We start from the raw sequence: 20,775 nt of genomic DNA on the forward strand, positions 1-20,775 counted from the left end.
ATACTGGAATCCCTCCCTCCTGCACCATCCCTGTAGCCACGCATTTAACTGTTCTCTCTCCCTATTCCTCGACTCTCTATCACGTGGCACGGGTAACAAACCAGAGCCAACAACTCTGTTCGTTCTAACTCTGAGCTTCCAACCTAGCTCCCTGAAAGCCTGTCTAACATCCTCAGCACTCCTCCTACCTATGTCGTTGGTGCCAATGTGGACCACGACTTCGGGTTGCTCCCCCTCCCCCTCCAGGACCCGGAAAACACGATCATTAATGTCGTTATTGTATATGTCATTATGTCATTACAATATGTCATTACAATATTTTATGGAAGTCACTATACAGTTTCTATAGATCTTATCAGGCTACAATGTAAGGTATATTTTTAAATATGTGGGGGATGCAAATAAACAACAGTGAATCTTTTCAAATAAGCAATGTAAATACATTACCCTTCTTTCTGATTCTTTCACATCTGCCAACAAAAGTGACAAGACCAATCACATCACAAACATAGGCATCCGGTAGAGTGTCCAATATATCTCTAAAATAAAACATGCTGCTTTATACTTAACAATAATAATTATTAAATAGATGACATATTTTGTATTTCATCACGCACAGAGAACGTTAGCCAAATATCCTCACTTATATCAATTTTAATGGTACAAAGTTTTCCATGACTTCAGTTCCTGACAAAATTTATGGCCATGTATATATCTTAACTAATAGTTATGGAGGACTGCAAGAATTTAAAATAAGTGATAAGACTACAAATAAATGTTAAGAAAATTCTGAAAATACTTCATTACAGTTTTTGCAGCTTCTGGGTGACTTTTGCAACCTATAACAATAATTAAATTGTCCTTTTTGAAAAATAATATTAATTAAATACTTAAATCTAAATAATTCTCATCTATATATCATATTTAGAAGCTCTAAGAGTTTTTCATCCTCTTTGCTGTCATTTGCAGGTTACTCTTGAGGTTTTAAAAAAATAATTTCAAGTTCAGGAGCACCAATTATTTTTAAGTTAACCTTGTGTCCCATTTTAATTATGCCATTTGTGCCCAAGATGTCATTAAATTATAGCATTAGCCAGAATTGCATAAGTAGGATTTCTTGACAAGTACTTTGCTAATATATGTGCTAGAAATTTTGGAAAACATTAAGATTGATAAGTCCCCGGGGCCAGACCAGACTTATCCTAGGATGCTCCAGGAAGCAAGAAAGGAGGTTGCTAAGCCGCTGGCGAGGATATTTATAAGATTAGATTAGATTACTTACAGTGTGGAAACAGGCCCTTCGGCCCAACAAGTCCATACCGCCCCACCGAAGCGCAACCCACCCATACCCCTACATCTACCCCTTACCTAACACTACGGGCAATTTAGCATGGCTAATTCACCTGACCTGCACATTTTTGGACTGTGGGAGGAAACCGGAGCACCCGGAGGAAACCCACGCAGACACGGGGAGAATGTGCAAACTCCAAACAATCAGTCGCCTCAGGCGGGAATTGAACCCGGGTCTCTGGCGCTGTGAGGCGAATCATACCGGAGGATTGGAAGGAGGCGAATGTTGTTCCACTTTTCAAGAAAGATAACAGGGAAATCCCTGGCAATTACAGACCAGTCAGTCTTACGTCTTTGGTCAGCAAAGTTTTGGAAAGAATTCTGAGGGATAGGATTTATGACTATTTGGCAAAGCATAGTGTGCTTAAAGGCAGTTAGCATGGCTTCGTGAGGGTAAGTCATGCCTCACAAATCTTATTGAGTTCTTTGAGGAAGTGTCAAGACAGGTCGATGATGGTAGAGCAGTGGATGTGGTGCATATGAATTTCAGCAAGGCATTTGATAGGGTTCCCCATGGTAGGCTCATTCATAAAGTCAGGAAGTATGGGATACAGGGAGATTTGGCTATCTGGATTCAGAATTGGCTGGCTGACAGAGGGCAGACACTGGTTGTAGATGGAAAATATTCTGCCTGGAGAACAGTGTTGAGCGAGGTCCCACAGGGTTCTGTTCTTGGGCCTCTGCTCTTTGTAGTTTTTATAAATGACTTGGATGAGGAGGTTGAGGGGTGGGTTAGTAAATTTGCAGATGACACACAAGTTGGAGGTGCCGTCGATAGTATCGAGGTTTACTGCAGGTTGCATCGCGACATAGACAGGATGCAGAGCTGGGCTGAGAAATGGCAGATGGAGTTCAACCTGGATAAATGCAAAGTGATACATTTTGGAAGGTCGAACTCGAATGCTGAATATAGGATTAAAGACAGGATTCTTGGCAGTGTGGAGGAACAGAGGGATCTGGGTGTGCAAGTGCACAGATCCCTCAAAGTTGCCAGCCAAGTGGATAGGGTTGTTAAGAAAGCATATGGTGTTTTGGCTTTCATTAACAGGGGGGTCGAGTTTAAGAGCCGCCAGGTTTTGCTACAGCTCTACAAATCCCTGGTGAGACCACACTTGGAATATTGTGTCCAGTTCTGGTCGCCCTACTACAGGAAAGATACAGAGGCTTTGGAGAGGGTGCAAAGAAGGTTCACCAGGATGCTGCTTGGACTGGAAGGCTTGCCGTATGAAGAAAGGTTGAATAAGCTCGTACTTTTCTCTCTGAAGAGAAGGAGGAAGAGAGGAGACCTGATCGAGGTGTACAAAATAATGAGAGGAATAAGATAGAGTCAATAGCCAGAGACTTTTCCCCAGGGCAGGATTGACTGGTACGGGAAGTCATAGTTCGAAGACATTAGGAGGAAGGTATAAAGGAGACATCAGAGAGTTGTTCTTTACGCAGAGAGTTGTGAATGTATGGAATGCACTGCCAGTTGAGGTGGTGGAAGTGAAGTCATTGGGGACATTTAAGCGACTGCTGGACATGCACATGGATAGCAGTGAGTTGAGGGGTGCTTACGTTAAGTTACTATATTTTACATTAGGATTAAGTCTCGACACAACATCCTGGGCCTAAGGGCCTGTTCTGTGCTGTACTTTTCTATGTTCTATGTACAATCACACATACTTCTTGGCTTGTTTTCTTACCTCTCTGCTCAATTAAACTGTCGATTGGGAAGAAAGCGGGCTGAGTTATCAAATCAGATAGCAAATCAAAGCACCCAAGGGCTACTATCCAACATTGTAATGAGGGCAACTTAAAAAACAGGAAAAAAAAGAATACAAACATGTCACTTAAGGGTGCAAAAGAGTGCATGAGGATTTTATAACAGCTTGGGAAAGAAGATATCTGGTCAGCGCCACTATTGCTTCACAGGTAACATGTGGGATTGTTACATTGATATTGGGAAACCAATTCTTGACAAATTATGCAAGGTCTAAAATGACAGAGTATAAAAATAAAAAGAATGAGTGAACATGCACAGCTGTGCTGAGTTGATGGGTTTACTCTCTGTCATAACGACATAAGTAGCCCTGTCTTCAATATGACAACCATTCAAATTGAGTCATTTTTTTAAGAACAAGAACAATTGCTTTTTACATGATGAATCTATCTTATGTCCAAACTTATGCTCAAATTGTGACAAAACTGCAAAGTACCTCAAGGAGCTGCAAGATGGAACTTTTTAAAAAATAATTTAAAATCACTTTTTCAGCTTTATAGAAGCAGCTTCCATGAAAGAACTACGGTTTACAAATAAAGTGACTTTGGATAAATGTACATGTGTTATTTTCCCAGAGTTTCATGTTAATGCCTAGTGCAACTTGAAACCAAGCTGTATTAGTCAGGAAGAAACAGTTGATTATTGAAAGTTGTAAACGTCATATAAATTAAACTAGTAGGTAGAAATTAGAAAGTGTCATCAACATTGTCTATGCAAATTCAATGATGTTTTGGCCTTAAATTCTTAATTCATTGAAAATGCACTCTTTTATTCTTTAGTGAATACTTAAAGAACGATGTCTATCTAGAAGGCTAGAATAATCTCAATTAGGATTGTTAAGAAAACTAAAATTTCCATACACATTGAAAATAAACAGATCAAGCTGAAAGAATATTGATTAAAAATGTAAATTTATATATACACATAGAAAGGCGTTTTTTCCTCAGAGGAAATTTGGTTGGTAGACACAGTAAACTGTACATTGTTGCAAACAGCAAGCTTGAGGATACAAATAGCTTAACTGTGCAAATTAGCCTTTGATAATCTAGGACCCCAATTTCATTTACATCACTTTCCAACATCATGTTTTCTTAGTAAAATGACAATCCTTTATGAACTTAAGCAACCTTTCACTTGTCTAATATGCCTGGGGAAACAAGAAATACAACAAATAATTTCATATCAAAGACCAGACAACATGAGCAGTGCACAAGGAATAAAATTTACTTGAAATAGTTGAGATTTCATTTCATGTGCATGATTTTAGGTTTCACTAAGATTCCAACAACCAGATTGCAGCTAATTAGGTCTTGAACAGACTTGGGGCAAGACCCCTACTCCCATTTAAGGGAGAAATCTTACATTGGAGAACTGTCAGCTATACTGTAGTCACAGCAGTCCCACTGAGCTGGGATTTCAGCTCGTCTTCAATAAGATCTTTTCTGGAGATGGATGGGCAGCTCAGTTGAGAGGGTCTTCAGTAGGGCTAGACTAGTAGGTGCTAGCAAGAGGTTGAGGGGAATGAAGGGAGGGTTTGAAGTGCAAGGTCTGGAGGGGATGAGGAGAGTACAATCTCGGAAGGGTATAGATATGGAGAGGCACCTAAAAAAAAACACCATCCCCATTGTAATTTCCCTCCAGTAGCCCAAGACCTGGGAACTAACAGGTTTCAAATTTGGCTCTGGGTCTCCAGTTGCTACAGGATGATTTGCAGAGGGGTGTGAAAAGGCCTGGGTCAAAGACTGATAATTCATCCAACACCTGTTGCAAGTAAAATGAAAGTGAAGTCAGGAACAGGTAGGTAGGCATTGGGAAAACTGCCCATGAAATTAAGATGAAGTTTATTCACCTTATTCTTTAATTGGTGTCCAGTAGTGTACCATAGGGAGCAGTGCTGGGTCCCTCATTGTTTGTAATATATATCAATGATATAGAAGAAAATGTTGGCCGGCTGATGCCAAGTTTGTGGATGCCAAAAAGATTGATTGGTTGGCTGTCAGTGAGAAAGAAAATCTAGGTTACAGGAGGATAAAGACTGATTGGTCAGATGGGCAGATCAGTGACCAATGGAATTTAACATTGATAAGTGTGAGGTGATGCACTTTGTAAGAAGCAACAAGCCGAGGGAATACTCAACAAATGACAGGATGCCAGGAAGCTCAGAGGAACAGAGAGACCTTGAGGTGCTTGTTCATAGATCCTGGAAGGCAGCAGGAAGGCATAATAGTTATGAAAGCATATGGGACACTTATCTTTATCAGTAATGGCATGGATTACAAGAGCAGAGAGGTTATGTTGGAGCTGTACAGAGCTTTGATTAGGCTACAGCTGGAGTACTCTGTGCAGTTCTGGTCACCACACTATAGGGTGTGATTGTGCTTGAGGGATGCAGAGGAGATTCACCAGGATGTTGCCTGGGTCGGAACAGTTTAGTTTTAAAGAAATGCTGGATAAAGCTTGGGTTGTTTTCTTTACAGCAGCACAGACTGAGAGAGGACTTAATTGAAGTGCATAATATTATAAGGGGCACTGACACTGTGGATAAAAAATTGTTGTTCCCCTTAATTGAAAGGTCAATAACAAGGGGGGTATAATTTTTAGGTGAAAGGAAGGAGGCTTAGAGGGAATTTTCATCCAGAATCGTGGGTATTTGGAATACGCTGCCGAGGAGGGTGATTGAGGCAGGAAACCTCCACTTCTTTTTACAAAGTACTTGGATGAACACTTGAAATGTCTGAGGCTAAAGCTCAAATGCTGCAAAATGAAACTACTGTAGATTTAGTTTTTTTGTCAGTGCAGACTCAATGGGCTGCATTGTAAGATTCTATGATTATACCCACCCCTACTTATCAATCTGCCCCAGAAAGCCTAAAATTCTGACCCATATTTTAGTTCAACCAAAATAACTTCTCATCCTACAAATTAATTAGTGTGGACATATATAGAGATTACCTGGTAATAAAACGATACTTAATATTAGGAAGCCTCCACTCAGGTTTGACTTGCTTTGCTGGAATAATCTTAATATCAGCAGCAGGTTTCTGAGGGTTCAAGGAAATATCTGAAATGCAAACATAATAGCTATAACGAGAATACACACAGGAGACATCGACTTGGTGTCAAAACACTAAACTAGAATATTGCTTACAAACTAAAATAAATGCAAAAATACGGTACTCCTTTCTCATTTATTGCGGATGGATAAAATTTAAAATTATCTTTTTTATTCATTAAGGGATTGTGGGCTATGTTGGCTTGGCCAACATTTAATGCTCATTCCCAGGTGTTCTTCAGGAGGTGGTGGTGAGCGCCTTCTTGAACTGCTGCGGTGTATTTGGTGTAGGTACACTCACAATGCTATTAGGAACAGACCTCCAGGATTTTCACTTCATGCAAATGAAAAAACTGTGTTATATTTCCCAAGTCAGCATGGTGAGTGGCTTGGTGAGGAACTTGTAGGTGATGGTGTTCCCACGTATCTGCTGCCCTTGTCTTTCTAGATAGTAGTGGTTGTGGGTTTGGAAGGTGCTGTCTAAGAAACCTTGGTGAATTTCTGCAGCACATCTTATAGGTGATACATACAGCTGCTATTGTGCATCAGTGGTCAATGTCGTAAATCTGGTGGCAGTCAAGTGGGCTACTTTGTCCTTGTTGGCGTCAAGCTTCTAGAATGTTGTTGGAGTTGCTCCTCTTCCAGGCAGGTGGAAATATTCCATTAAACCCATGACTTGTGCGTTACAAGTGGCAGACTGGTGTTGGGGAATATATTGCAGTTATGAGAAAGTGTGTCCCTCATATGAATCATCTCTGAAAACCACCTGATGAAGGAGTAGCGCTCTGAAAGCTAGTACTTCCAATTAAACCTGTTGGACTATAACCTGGTGTTGTGTGATTTTCAATCTCTTAAAAACATTCAGGAAATATATTTTGGGGACATAAACAGGAGAAATTATGGAAATGAATGATGAAAAGACAGAGATTGAACAAATCCTTTAGGTCTGGCTTTCCAGTAGAAGATACAAGTTGAGGCTAATCAAGGAGCCAATAAAATTTAAAGTCAAGATAATTAATATCAGCAGAGAAAATGTACTAAAAAATCTAAGACTAAAATCTAACAAATCCTTAGGATTTGATGGCCTACATCCAAAAGATGTAGCTTCACAAATAATGGATGTTCTGGTTATGATTAAAATTCTCTAGATTCTAATATAGTGATTGCAGGTTAGGAAATTTAACACTGCAATTCAACAAAGGAAAGGAGAAACAGGGAAGTATAGGCCAGTTAGCCCGACATTTGTCATCAGCAAAATGCTGAAACCTATTATTAAGGGGATGCAGTACATGAAATATACTTGATTTTCTGAAAGCCGTTTGATAAAATGCACACGAGTGGTTAGTGCACATGATAAGGCTTCATATAGTTGGGGATAATAAATCAGCATGCAAAGAGGATCAGTTGAGAGATGGAACAAAGAGTATGGATAAATGTTTTAAGTCTGCAGGCTGAGACTAGTGGAGTGCCACAAGGATTAGTGGTGAAGCCGAAGTATTTGTAATCTATATTAATGACTTAAAGAGACAAAGCAATGTATCAAAATTTACTGACAATACAAAACTGAATGGAAGTATAAGTTGTGAGGATGACACAATAAGGCAGTAGAGAACCAGACAAATGAAGTGAAGAGGCAGCAAGATGAAGTATAATGTGAGGTCATCCTCTTTAGTAGTAATAAAAAAGTAGATTTTTTTTTACGAAGGCATTACATTTATAAATGTTACTGTTGAGAGAAATTTGTATGTACTCACGCAAGGAACGCGATTCACATTTGGTACATCAAGCAATTAGGATGGCTATGTGCATGTTGGCCTTCATTGTCGGTGTTTGGTGTGCAACAGTAAGGAAGTCTTAGCACAGGGCTTGAGTAAATCAATTTCAGGAATACTGTATGAAGTTTTGGAATCTATATTTGAGGAGTGACATGCTTGCAGGGGAGTACAGCATTGGTTCATTAAGTTGGTTCCTGATTTAAGTGTGTCATCCCCTTAAGATAGGCTGACTAAATTGGGCGAGAGCCTTTGGAAATTTAATTAGACTGTACAAGATTCTGAAACAAATTGGCAGGGAAGAGTCTGAGGGCCCAATCTCAAGATAAGGGCCAATTATTTAGGATTGAGATTAAGAGCAATTGCAAAACTGAAAGGGAGATGCAGCTGTGGAATTTTCTACCACACACACAAAGGGTTATGGAAGTCCCATTACTAAGTACATATATAGTTCATACTGACAGTTTTTTGGCCTCTCAGAGAATCAAAGCAAATGGGGAGAGGATGGAAGAATAGATTTGACACAGAAGATCAACGATCACTATACTGATTGGTGGAGCAAATTTGGGATTGTTTGGCCTGCTTTTGCTCTTATTTCCTATGTTTTAATTACAAACAAAACATAGATTAAAAATATTCCAAGTTTAAATGCACTTGATACCAGTGCCATTTGACTTTCTGTCATATTATGGTCAACTTTTGTACTATAAATTCAATGAAAATTTATAATCTAAATAACTTATAAAAGCTCTGAATGTGACTTCTGAATTTATTTCTTTATCTCTCATTTGTTATTCCTTAGTAACTGAAATTCAGGAGCCAATATCAAGGTTTATCCAAAATTGAATAAATTAACATTGAGTAAATTTAACTACTAAATCGCCTTTTATATCCTTTAATGACTTCACCCTAAAAGTGAAGATTTGATTGGGATCTGCTTTAGTATAAAGTAAACTGGTGTAGTTTGCAACTTACCAAATATTCCACAGCTAATGAGGGAAGCTTCAGGCATTGGCATTGAAAACTTATTTTTGTTTAGTATTTGGCAGTTGGAGATGTGCAGCACAGAAACAGACCCTTTGGTCCAACTCGTCCATGCCAATCAGATATCCCAACCTAATCTAGTCCCACCTGCCTGCACCCGCCCCACATCCCTCCAAACCCTTCCTGTTCATATACTCATCTAGATGCCTTTTAAATGTTGCAATCGTACTAGCATCCACCATTTCATCTGGCAGCTTATTCCATACACTTACTACCCTCTGCATGAAAAAGTTGCCCCTCAGATCTCTTTTATATTTTTTCTCCTCTCACCCAAAACCTTTGCCCTCTAGTTCTGGACTCCCCCACCTCAGGGAAGAGACTTTGTCCATGCCTCTCATGATTTTATAAACCTCTATAAGGTCATCCCTCAGCCACCAAAGCTCCAGGGAAAACAGCCCCAGCCTATGCAACCTCTCCAACCCTGGCAACATCCTTGTAAATCTTTTCTGAACCCTTTCAAGTTTCATAACATCCTTCCGATAGGAAGGAGACCAGGATTGCACGCAACTTCCAAAAGTGGCCTAACCAATGTCTTGTACAGCTGCAATATGAGCCGCCAACTCCTGTACTCAATACTCTGACCAATAAAGGAAAGCATACCAAATGCCTTCTTCACTATCCTATCTACCTGTGACTTCACTTTCAAGGAGCTATGAACCTGCACTCCAAGGTCTCTTTGTTCAGCAACACTCCCTAGGATCTTACCATTAAGTGTATAAACCCTGCTAGGATTTGCTTTCCCAAAATGCAGCACCTTGCATTTATCCACATTAAACTTCATCTGCCACTCCTCAGCCCATTGGCCCATCTGATCAAGTTGTAATCTGAGGTAACCTTCTTCGCTGTCCAATTTTGGTGTCATCTGCAAACTTATTAACAATACTTCTTATGCTCACATCCAAATCATTTATATAAATGAGCAAAAGTCACGGACCCAGCACCGATCCTTGTGGCACTCCGCTGGACACAGGCCTCCAATCTGAAAAACAACCTCCACCACCACCACCCTCTGTCATCTACCTTTGAGCCAGTTCTGTAACCAAATGGCTAGTTCTCTCTGTATTCCATGAGACCTAACCTTGCTAATCAGTCTCCCATGTGGAACCTTGTCTAACGCCTTACTGAAGTCCATATATATCACACCTACTGCTTTGCCCTCATCAATCCTCTTTGTTACTTTTCAAAAATCTCAATCAAGTTTGTGTGACATGATTTCCCATGCACTATCCCTAATCAGTCCTTGCCTTTCCAAATACATGTACAGCCTGCCCCTCAAGATTCCCTTCAACAACTTGCCCACCACCAATGTCAGGCTCACCGGTCTATAGTTCCGTGGCGGTCCTTACCACTGTTCTTAAACAGTGGCACCACGTTAGCCAACCTCCGGTCTTCCAGTACCTCACCTGTGACTATCAATATTACAAATATCTCAGCAAGGAGTCCAGCAATCACTTCCTAGCTTCCCACAGAGTTCTAGGGTACACCTGATCAGGTGCTGGGGACTTATCCACTTTTATGTGTTTCAAGACATCCAGCATTTCCTCCTCTGTAATATAGACGTTTATAAAAGATGTCACTATCTAGTTCCCGACAGTCTATATCTTCCATGTCCTTTTCCACAATAAATATTGATGTAAAATACTCATTTACTATCTCTCCCATCTCCTGCTGACCTTTGAAGGGCCCTATTCTCTCCCCACTTACCCTTTTGTCCTTAATGTATTTGTAAAAACCCTTTGGATTCTCCTTAACTCTTTTTGCCAAAGCTACCTCATGTCCCCTTTTTGCCCTCCTGATTTCCCTCTTAAGTATACTCCTACTTCCTTTAATACTCTTCTAAGGATTCATTCGATCTATCTTGTTTATGCCTGACAAATGCTTCCTTCTTTTTCTTAACCAACCCTCAATTTCTTTCCTCATCCAGCATTCCTACACCTACCAGCCTTCCCTTTCACCCTAACAGGAATATACAGTCTCTGGACTTTCATTATCTAATTTCTGAAGACTTCCCAAGTTCCAGCTGTCCCTTTACCTGCAAACATCTGCTCCCAATCAGCTTTTGAAAGTTCTTGTCTAATACAAAATTAGTCTTCCTCCAATTTAGAACTTCAACTTTTAGATCTGGTCTTTCCACCACTATTTTAAAACTAATAAAATTATGGTTGCTGGCCCCAAAGTGCTCCCCCACTGACATCTCAGTCACCTGCCCTGCCTTATTCCCAAGAGTAGGTCAAATTTTGCACCTTCTCTAGTAGGTACATCCACATATTGAATCAGAAAACTTTCTTGTACACACTTAACAAATTACTCTGTATCTAAACCCTTCACACACACTTCATTTGAAGAAACTAAGTGCTTCAACAGTCAAGTGTTGGAAACTCCAATTGCAATGTGTCTAGTGACAGTTTTCTTCCCCTCCAAAGTCATGTACTTAATGAGATTGTGGTCAAAGTAGCAATGACAGAATATGACTCATGAGGCACAAAATGATATAATGGAAGGTGGCCTTGTCAGTACAACAACTGAGACAACATGAATAGATGAACCACTTAGTCAATATTAGAATTTCCACATGGAGCTGACGACTGACAGTTGTTCAGAACTCCAACGAAAAGGATATACATATGATTAACGGTAGGTGTCTTTACCAGGTTGGGGGATTTTAACACTGGGGGGCATATTTTTAAGGAGAGAGGAGAGAGATTTAAAAAAGATATCGGGGCATTTTTTTTTTACAGAGGGTGGTTTGCATGTGAATGAACTCCCTGAGGAAGTAGTGGATGTGGGCACAATTACAACATTTAGAAGACATTTGAATAAGTACACGAAAACGAAAGGTTTGGAGGAATATGGGCCAGGAGCAGGCAGGTGGGACTAGTTTAATTTGGGATTATGTTTGGCATGACTGGTTGGATCGAAACATCTGTTTCCACGCTGTATGACTCTATAAGTGATTCATTTGCTCTGCATTAAGGTGCATTAGTTGGCAATACCAAAATTCAATCAGGTACCTATCCAAGCACTTTGCCTCCAACTAGCAAATGAACACGCTGTCAATTTCCAAAATTATACAAAAAATACATTAAATATCAATAAAAAGTTGATCACCAGTCTGTCACAACACTGACATCAAAGGAAAATATTACCAAACTTTATTTATTATAAGTCAATAGCTGCTGGCACAATCCTATCGTGATCGTGTCATAATCCAGCAATTTGTTTTGCATCATTATGGCAAAGAATTAAAGGTTTATATATCGCATTTAAAAAAATAAAATTCTCTTTCAATGTTGACCTATTTTCAAACAAATAGAAAATACTATTACCTATTTCTTTGTATGTTTTTAAGTCGGGGTAGTACGAAACTGGCCGTGTTCTCATCTGGAATGCATCCTTCACAACATACTGCTGAATAAAGATTACAGTCCCAACCTCTAAACTTCGAAAAAACCTTGGACATAGTGAATTCCAAAGAACCATTGACATCATACCTGAACAGTCAGCAACTTCAAAGTAAGCCTAGAAAACAAAAATAAACATGATATAAAGCATGATCAAAAAATAAGTAACAGCAACAACTTGCATTTGGGCAGTTTTATCAGGCAGGAATGTCACAAGACACTATGCAGGAGCACAGATGACAAAAAGATGGCACCAAGCAAAGGAGGTACATATAATGTCAAATGTCCAAAAGCCTAGTCAAAAGATTAAGCTTTAAGATTCAGAGGGGCTGTATGTTTCTATAAAGAAAAAGGGTGGAACTCCCAATCGAGACTGCCCCTTGATGTCAAAGAGCACAATAAAGCAAAACAATAAAGCAAGATTTAATGTTTAATGCAGTCCACCAATTGCTCCCTGCCCCTTATACATACACAGGCAGTATGGAGTCCTCTGGATTTTTGGGGGTGGACTTCTCATTTCTGAGAGCTGCTGACTAATCAGAGGTTGTGAGCTCTCCAGCATCAACAACAAAACCAGTACCAGTTCCCATTGCTTCAATTGCATAGCTCTTCAAGCACGAGAAGACTCCCCCTTACCTTCATGGTGCAGGCATACCTAAAACAGTTTACCTGGAGTGTTGAAGACAGTGTCGTCCCCATGGAAAAGGTCATTAAGGGCTTTCACCCTTTGTTCAAAAGTTGGAATAGCATTGCAATCTCCACCTTGTAAATCCATGCCTGATTATATGGTTCTACCTGCTTCCAGGCCCATTTCTGAGGTCTTTCTTCTTTTGAGCATTGCATTTCACTGTTTAAACAAGATGCCAAAAACTCAATATTCCAGGAAGCCTGGAGCACAAAAGCTGTATCTTTAAGATTTAAACAACAAAAATTAGGAAGGGCATGAAAAGATATTGACAAGTAAAATAAAGATGCTTTATAAATATTTGAGAAGCAAAAGATATCTAACAAAAGTGGTGGGCCAATTAGAGTTTGAAAAGATATTGCATGTCGAGGCAGAAGTTGTGATTTTGATTCTTGATAAACATCTGTTTTCACACAACAGAGGGGTGAAGCAATGTGAAATATTACATGGGTTAGAGGTAATGGGGGAGGAAATTGAGCAGCCTTGAAAATGGATAAGACATCAGGCCACTGTAAAATATATCCCAGGTTGCCATGGGAAACAAAGGAACAAGTGTTGGAAACTGTCGTCATTTTCCAATCTCCTCTGCCTACAAATGTCATGCCAAAAAATTGTTAAAGTCATGTTTTTGTTTGAAAAGAGAGCAAAGGATAGGTCGACTAGAAGATTGTTTTTCAGAATTTCTTCCAATAACGTAAATTGTCATTTAGGAAGGCATGGATTAATCAAGGACAGCCAGCTTAGATTTATTAGGGAAAATCATGTCCGATGAACAATTGAAAATTAAGATGTTAACAAGAAAGCTTGATGAGAATAGCATGTTTGAGATAGTCAGTGTGGATTCTAATCAAGTTTTGACTAGATCAGACAAAGACTGATCAGAAAATTAATGTAAAAGCTTATACAGTAAATAAGGCACAGCATCTCAGAAAGCACCTTCCAAACCCATAACCATTTCCATCTAGAGAGACAAAAGCAGCAGGTATAAGTGAAAACCACAAGCTTCAAGTTCCCCTCCAAGCCACAGATCATCCTGACTTGGAAATGTATTGGCGTTCCTTCATTGTCACTGGGTCAAAATCCTGGAATTACCTCCCTCATGGCATTGGCATCAACTCACAGCAGATGGACTGCAGCGATTCAAGAAGGCAGCTCATCGCCAGCTTCTCAAGGATAATTAGGAATGGGCAATAAATCTGGCCCACATCCCACAAATTAACAAATAAGTAAATACGGTAAGTAAGGTAGCAATTAAGGCACAGCTTATATATATGGGGAGGTGGCAGCATAGTGGCAATGTCACTGCATTAGTAGTCCAGAACTTCTAATTGAAGAAGTTGAGATTTCTCATTGAAATTGGGCTAATGTTCTAAGGATGTGGGGATCAAATTCCATCACAACAGATTTTTGAATTCAATAAAAATCTGGAAGAATAAACTTATTTAATGTCCCAAAGACCAATCTGGTTCATTAATGTCCTTTCGTGAAAGATATCCACCATCTTTACCTGATAGAGCCTACATATTATGCTAGACCCACAGCTCTCATCTGTCCTTTGGGCAATTCAAGAGAAGCAATAATGTCAGCCTGGCCAATGGTATCCACATACATGAATGAATTAGAAAGAAATAAACATTGAAATTCTGAGAAGGCTAAAGACCACAATAACATTGGTATACATATCTTCAGATTTCTCAAGATAGTAGAACAGGCGAAGGTAGCACAAGGGATCATTTCCTCTGTTTTCTCAGGCCTACAGTGCAAAAGCAGAGCAGTAATGCAAGAAATATACAAAAAAGCCTGTAAGGTCTCAGCTAAAACATGATGCACAGCTCTGGTCACTGAATTACAGACACACTCATAAGGCCACAGAGAAGATTTAGGAGGACTTAGCTAAACAAAAGATTGGATTGGTATGTTTGATTTGGAACAAAGAAGTCTAAGGGGAGATTTAATTGAGGTGAATAAACTTATAAAGATGCCAAAATAGAGTAGATAGGCAGGACCAATTTCCATTAATGCAGAGATCAATAATCAAGGAGATATTGTTTTCAAGTAAATGGCAAGAAGAATTAACGGGCTTTCGAGGAGTAATCTTTTCACCCATAGGGCGATGGGAATTGGAACTCACTGTTCAAATGGATAGTAGGGGATAAACACTTTAGGTGGAAATAACCAACTGGGCTACTGACTAAGACAGAGAATTTGGAATTAGGCTGGATATCTCTTTTTCAGCCAACATTAATATAGTTAACTTTGTGGCCTCCTTTTGTGCTGCAAGTTTCTAATTCAAGAGCTATAGTCCTAAAGAACTTATCATCGAATCATGTAATCATAGAAAAAGGACATGGGGAACCATTACAGTCCACCTCATTTAGGTTCCATATTTTAATTGTTAACGAAAAATGTTTGAATCATTTTGACCTAAATTTTTTTATCTTAAGGACAAAAACTTGATCAACAGTGATAAACAGTGAACATACAAACAAACGACCAAAATACCACCCTCACGGCATTGACTTACCATTGACCCCAAGAGAGGTCCTTACTCTGCTATAACTTTTGCTAAACGTTAACATTGCATCAAATAACTAAGATAATGGTACAAAATTTTAAAAAGTAAATATCTGGATATTAAGATCTAAGTTCTGGAACTTCATCTGTAAGCCTCTCTGATCTACTTCTCTTCCTTCTTTAAGATGCTCTTCAAACCTGTGTCATCCACAGAGCAGAAGACCATACGATTTAAAAACAGAATAAGGCCATTTGGCCCATTTATACCGAACCACCATTTGATCATGACTGATATGTTTCGTATTATATCAGCACTCTTGCCTCAGTCAATGTTCCGTAATTCCTTAATGTTCAAGTCCTACTCCAAGACTTCAACACAAAAATTGAAGCTGATATTCCTATGTAATACTGGGGGGACTGCTGCAGTGGTGTTGCCTTTCAGAAGTCACATCAAACAGAAGCTCCATCTGCCTTCTGCCAGGCCGAGAGGCGGTCAGGTCTGCCAATCAGAAGTTGGCGTGGAAGCAGAGCCGAGGAGTCAGACATCACATAGAGCCGTGGTAATAGGGGACTCCATAGTGAGAGGGACTGAAAGGGGTTTCTGCGGCAACAGGCAGGATTTGAGGATGGTGTGGTGCCAGGATTAAGGACATCACAGAGTGCAGGAAATCCTCAAGGTCGAAGGTGAAGAACCAGACGTGGTGGTGCATGTCGGCACAAATGACTTCAGGAAGAAGAGGAGGGGCATGCTACAGCAGGACTTCGGAGAACTCGGAAAAAGGCTGAAAAGCAGGGCATCCAGGATGGTTATCTCCGGTTTGCTTCCAGTTCCTCGGGCTGGAGAGGACAGGTACAGGGAGATAATGGACTTGAGTGTGTGGCTGCGGAACTGATGCAGGAAGCAAGGATTTAAGTTCTTGGATCACTGGGGTATGTTTAGCAGTAAGGATAAATTATATAAGAGGGATGGGTTGCACCTTAATAGGTGGGGGACTAGCATTCTGGCAGGTAGGTTTGCCACTGCAACACAGCTGTGTTGAAACTAAATAGCAGGGGGGAGGGGACAAACTGAAAGATTAAGAAGGAAGTTAAAGGGAAAGTTAGAACAAGAGAAGTCAAGAAAGACAGCGGAATCAATGGAGCAGAAAACTCAAAAAAGGATCATGCCGTAAGGTCAAGTGAAATAGGGATTGGTAGGAAGGGTGAGGGAGGTAACAAATTAAAAATATTATATATGAATGCACAAAGCATTAGAAATAAGGTGGATGAGCTCGAGGCTCATTTGGAAATTGGCAGTTACGATGTTGTAGGGATAACTGAGACGTGGCTTCAAGTGGACAGGGCCTGGGAAATGAATATTCAAGGCTATACGTGCTATCGTAAGGCCAGACTGACTGGCAGAGAGGGTGGGGTTGCCCTGTTGGTAAGGAATGATATTCAATCCCTTGCGCGGGGGGTACCTAGAATCAGGGGATGTAGTGTAAGTATGGATCGAGCTGAGAAATTCTAAGGGTAGAAACTCCTAATGGGAGTTACCTACAGGCCCCCAGACAGCAGCCTGGATGTAGTGTATAAGTTGAATAAGGAACTGAAATTGGCCTGTCGCAAAGATATTACTACAGTTGTTATGGGGGATTTCAACATGCAGGTAGACTGGGAGAATCAGGATGGTACTGGACCCCAAGAAAGGGAGTTTGTGGAGTGCCTCCGAGATGGATTCTTAGAACAGCTTGTGCTGGAGCCTACCAGGGAGAAAGCAATTCTGGATCTGATGTTGTGCAACAAACCAGATTTGATCAGGGACCTCGAAGTAAAGGAGGTAGTGACCACAATACAATATTATGCTTTAATCTGCAGTTTGAAAGGGAGAGGGTAGAATCGGAAGTGACAATATTTCAGTTGAACAAGGGGAACTATGGAGCTATGAGAGAGGAGCTGGCCAAAGTTCAATGGTGCAATACCCTAGCAGGGATGGCAGTGGAACAACAATGGCAGGTATTTCTGGGTATAATGCAGAAGATGCAGGATCAATTCATTCCAAAAAGGAAGAAAGATTCTAAGGGGAGGCAGGGGTGGCTGTGGCTGACGAGGGAAGTTAAGGACCATATAAAGACAAAAGGGAAAAAGTATAACATAGCAAAGATGAGTGGGAAGTCGGAGGACTGGGAAGCTTTTAAAGAACAACAGAGGATAACCAAAAAGGAAATACGCAAAGGAAAAATAAGGTACGAAGATAAACTGGCCAAAAATATAAAGGAGGATAGTAAAGGCTTTTTTAGGTAATGTGAAAAGAAAAAAAAAATGGTTAAGACTAAAATTGGGCCTTTGAAGGCAGAAACAGGTGAATTTATTACAGGGAACAAAGAAATAGCAGAAGAGTTGAATTGATACTTTAGATCTGTCTTCACTGGGGAAGACACGAGCAATCTCCCAGATGTAATAGTGGCTGAAGGACCTGAACTGAAGGGAATTTATATTTGGCAGGAAATGGTGTTGGAGAGACTGTTAGGTCTGAAGGCTGTTAAGTCCTCGAGACCTGATGGTCTGCATCCCAGGGTATGGAAGAAGGTGGCTCTAGTAATTTTGGATGCATTGTTGATTATTTTCCAATGTTCTATAGATTCAGGATCATTTCCTGCGGATTGGAGGGTGGCTAATGTTGTCCCACATTTTAAGGAGGGAGAGAGAAAACAGAATTATAGGCCAGTTAGTCTGACCTCAGTGGTGGGAAAAATGCTGGAGTCAATTATAAAGGACGAAATTACGACACATCTGGATAGCAGTAACACGATAGGTCAGAGTCAGCGTGGATTTATGAAGGGGAAATCATGCTTGACTAATCTTCTGGAATTTTTTTGAGGATGTAACTCTGAAGATGTACAAGGGAGATCCAGTGGATGTAGTGTACCTGGACTTTCAGAAAGCCTTTGATAAAGTCCCACATAGGAAGTTAGTGAGCAAAATTAGGGCACATGGCATTAGGGGCAAAATACTGACATGGATTGAAAATTGATTGGCTGACAGGAAACAAAGAGTCGTGATAAACGGCTCCCTTTTAGAATGGCAGGCAGTGACCAGTGGTGTGCCGCAGGGATCAGTGCTGGGATCGCAGCTTTTTACAATGTACATTAATGATATAGGTGAAGATATTAAAAGTAATATTAGCAAATTTGCTGATGACACAAAGCTGGGTGGCAGGGTGAAATGTGAGGAGGATGTTAGGAAAATACAGGGTGACCTGGACAGGCGAGGTGAGTGGACGGATGCATGGCAGATGCAGTTTAATGTGGATAAATGTGTGGTTATCCACTTTGGTGGCAAGAACAAGAAGGTAGATTACTACCTAAATGGAGTCAAGTTAGGTAAAGGGGCAGTACAATGAGATCTAGGTGTTCTTGTACATCAGTGAATGAAAGCAAGCATGCAGGCAGAGCAGGCAGTGAAGAAAGCTAATAGCATGCTGACCTTCATAACAAGAGGAATTGAGTATAGAAGCAAAGAGGTCCTTCTGCAGCTGTACAGGGCTCTGGTGAGACTGCACCTGGAATATTGTGCGCAGTTTTGGTCTCCAAATTTGAGGAAAGACATTCTGGCTATTGAGGGAGTGCAGCGTAGGTTCACAAGGTCAATTCCCGGAATGGCGGGACTATCTTACGCTGAAAGATTGGAGCGACTGGGCTTGTATATGCTTGAGTTTAGAAGGCTGAGAGGGGATCTGATTGAGACGTATAAGATTATTAAAGGATTGGACACTCTGGAGGCAGGAAGCATGTTTCCGCTGATGGTTGAGTCCCAAACCAGAGGACACAGTTTAAAAATAAGGGGTAGGCCACTTAGAACAGAGTTGAGGAGAAACTTCTTCACCCAGAGAGTGGTGGGTGTATGGAATGCTCTGCCCCAGAAGGCTGTGGAGGCCAAGTCTCTGGATACTTTCAAGAAAGAGTTGGATAGAGCTCTTAAGGATAGTGGAATCAAGGGTTATGGGGATAAGGCAGGAACAGGATGCTGATTGAGGATGATCAGCCATGATCATAATGAATGGTGGCTCGAAGGGCAGAATGGCCTACTCCTGCACCTATTGTCTATTGTCTTCTGAGGTGGACATAAGATTACATGACAAGTCAAAGAAGTAATCGAAGAATTATTCCTCGTCTCCTGGTCAAAAGAAATCTCTGAACCACAAGAACAGATTATCTGGTCACTGCTGTTTGTTTGTGTATGCGCTTCAAAAGTAATTGCAATATGCTTCGAGATGTCTGATGGTCTTGAAAAGCATTACATGAATACAAAACCTTTTTTCTTCATCTGTTCTAATATTTTAAGCCCTGTTTGTTCGTGGACACACTATCACAATATAGAATTGTCATATTTTTAAAACATATACATGTTTTGTTTACTTCATACGCTTTAATAAAGATACATCATTTACTGATTTGATATTTTCCATTTTGATGCAATCATGTGAATTGATAGTGACGAGTCATCAAAGAGGAACTGAGTGCAAAATGCTTGAGTCAGAGCAATGTGAATGATAGCACGGTAGTTATTAATGTGATATGACTGTAAAATGAAATACACATCACTTCTGTTCGGTATGTTACAATTTGTATAATATAACATAATCAATATAACTCAATGTTCAATATGATTACTCCGAACTCTTTGCAATCCTATATCTAGAAGCTGTTATCCTATCACAAGGTGGTTCTTTCAACTACTTAATTTATTATAATTAATACAGCCTTGCCTGATAAGGCCAATCAATGTTCTTGCCAGCTGTTCCATAATGCCGTAATCTGGATTTGTATATTACTCTCACCAATAGGGGAGCCAATTTCAACCTTCCTCTCCAATTAAGTTGTAACTCCTTTAGTGTAATTATCTGCTCATCTGTAACACAATAAATTTGAAAAACAAGAGTAAATTAATGTAATAAGCTCGGGTTTATTATTTTAGTGCCACAGAAAATAAATACAAGAAAGGAATCATGGAAATTTATTCCTTAATTCCTGATCCTCTAACAGTCAAAATCTATGGTCTTAACAAGAAGAATATCTCCACCCTAACTGACCCACGCATATGCATATATGGCCATAAAAGGATTAATTGGATGACTAAAATATACACATTAGTCAAATAATCCAGACATTCCTCAGCTATAATACTAGCATTCATCTGTATTTCATCATCATCAT

The 20,775-nt window shown here is 40.1% G+C and overlaps 1 protein-coding gene across 1 annotated transcript in view; it reads right to left on the minus strand.

Annotated features, from left to right (window-relative positions):
• LOC122551055 (RPA-related protein RADX-like) overlaps window positions 1–20,775 on the minus strand; it is an 88,982-nt gene that overhangs the window by 49,575 nt on the left and 18,632 nt on the right. Inside the window, exons 2-5 of the mRNA XM_043692698.1 lie at window positions 20,400–20,470; window positions 12,472–12,499; window positions 6,065–6,173; window positions 448–539 (exon numbers count right to left, since the gene is read on the minus strand). Coding sequence (XP_043548633.1) covers window positions 448–539; window positions 6,065–6,173; window positions 12,472–12,499; window positions 20,400–20,470 — 300 coding nt within the window. The remainder of the gene's footprint in view (window positions 1–447; window positions 540–6,064; window positions 6,174–12,471; window positions 12,500–20,399; window positions 20,471–20,775) is intronic.

The sequence above is a fragment of the Chiloscyllium plagiosum genome, chromosome 6, assembly GCF_004010195.1.
Source record: "Chiloscyllium plagiosum isolate BGI_BamShark_2017 chromosome 6, ASM401019v2, whole genome shotgun sequence".
NCBI classification, from domain to species: Eukaryota; Metazoa; Chordata; class Chondrichthyes; order Orectolobiformes; family Hemiscylliidae; genus Chiloscyllium; species Chiloscyllium plagiosum.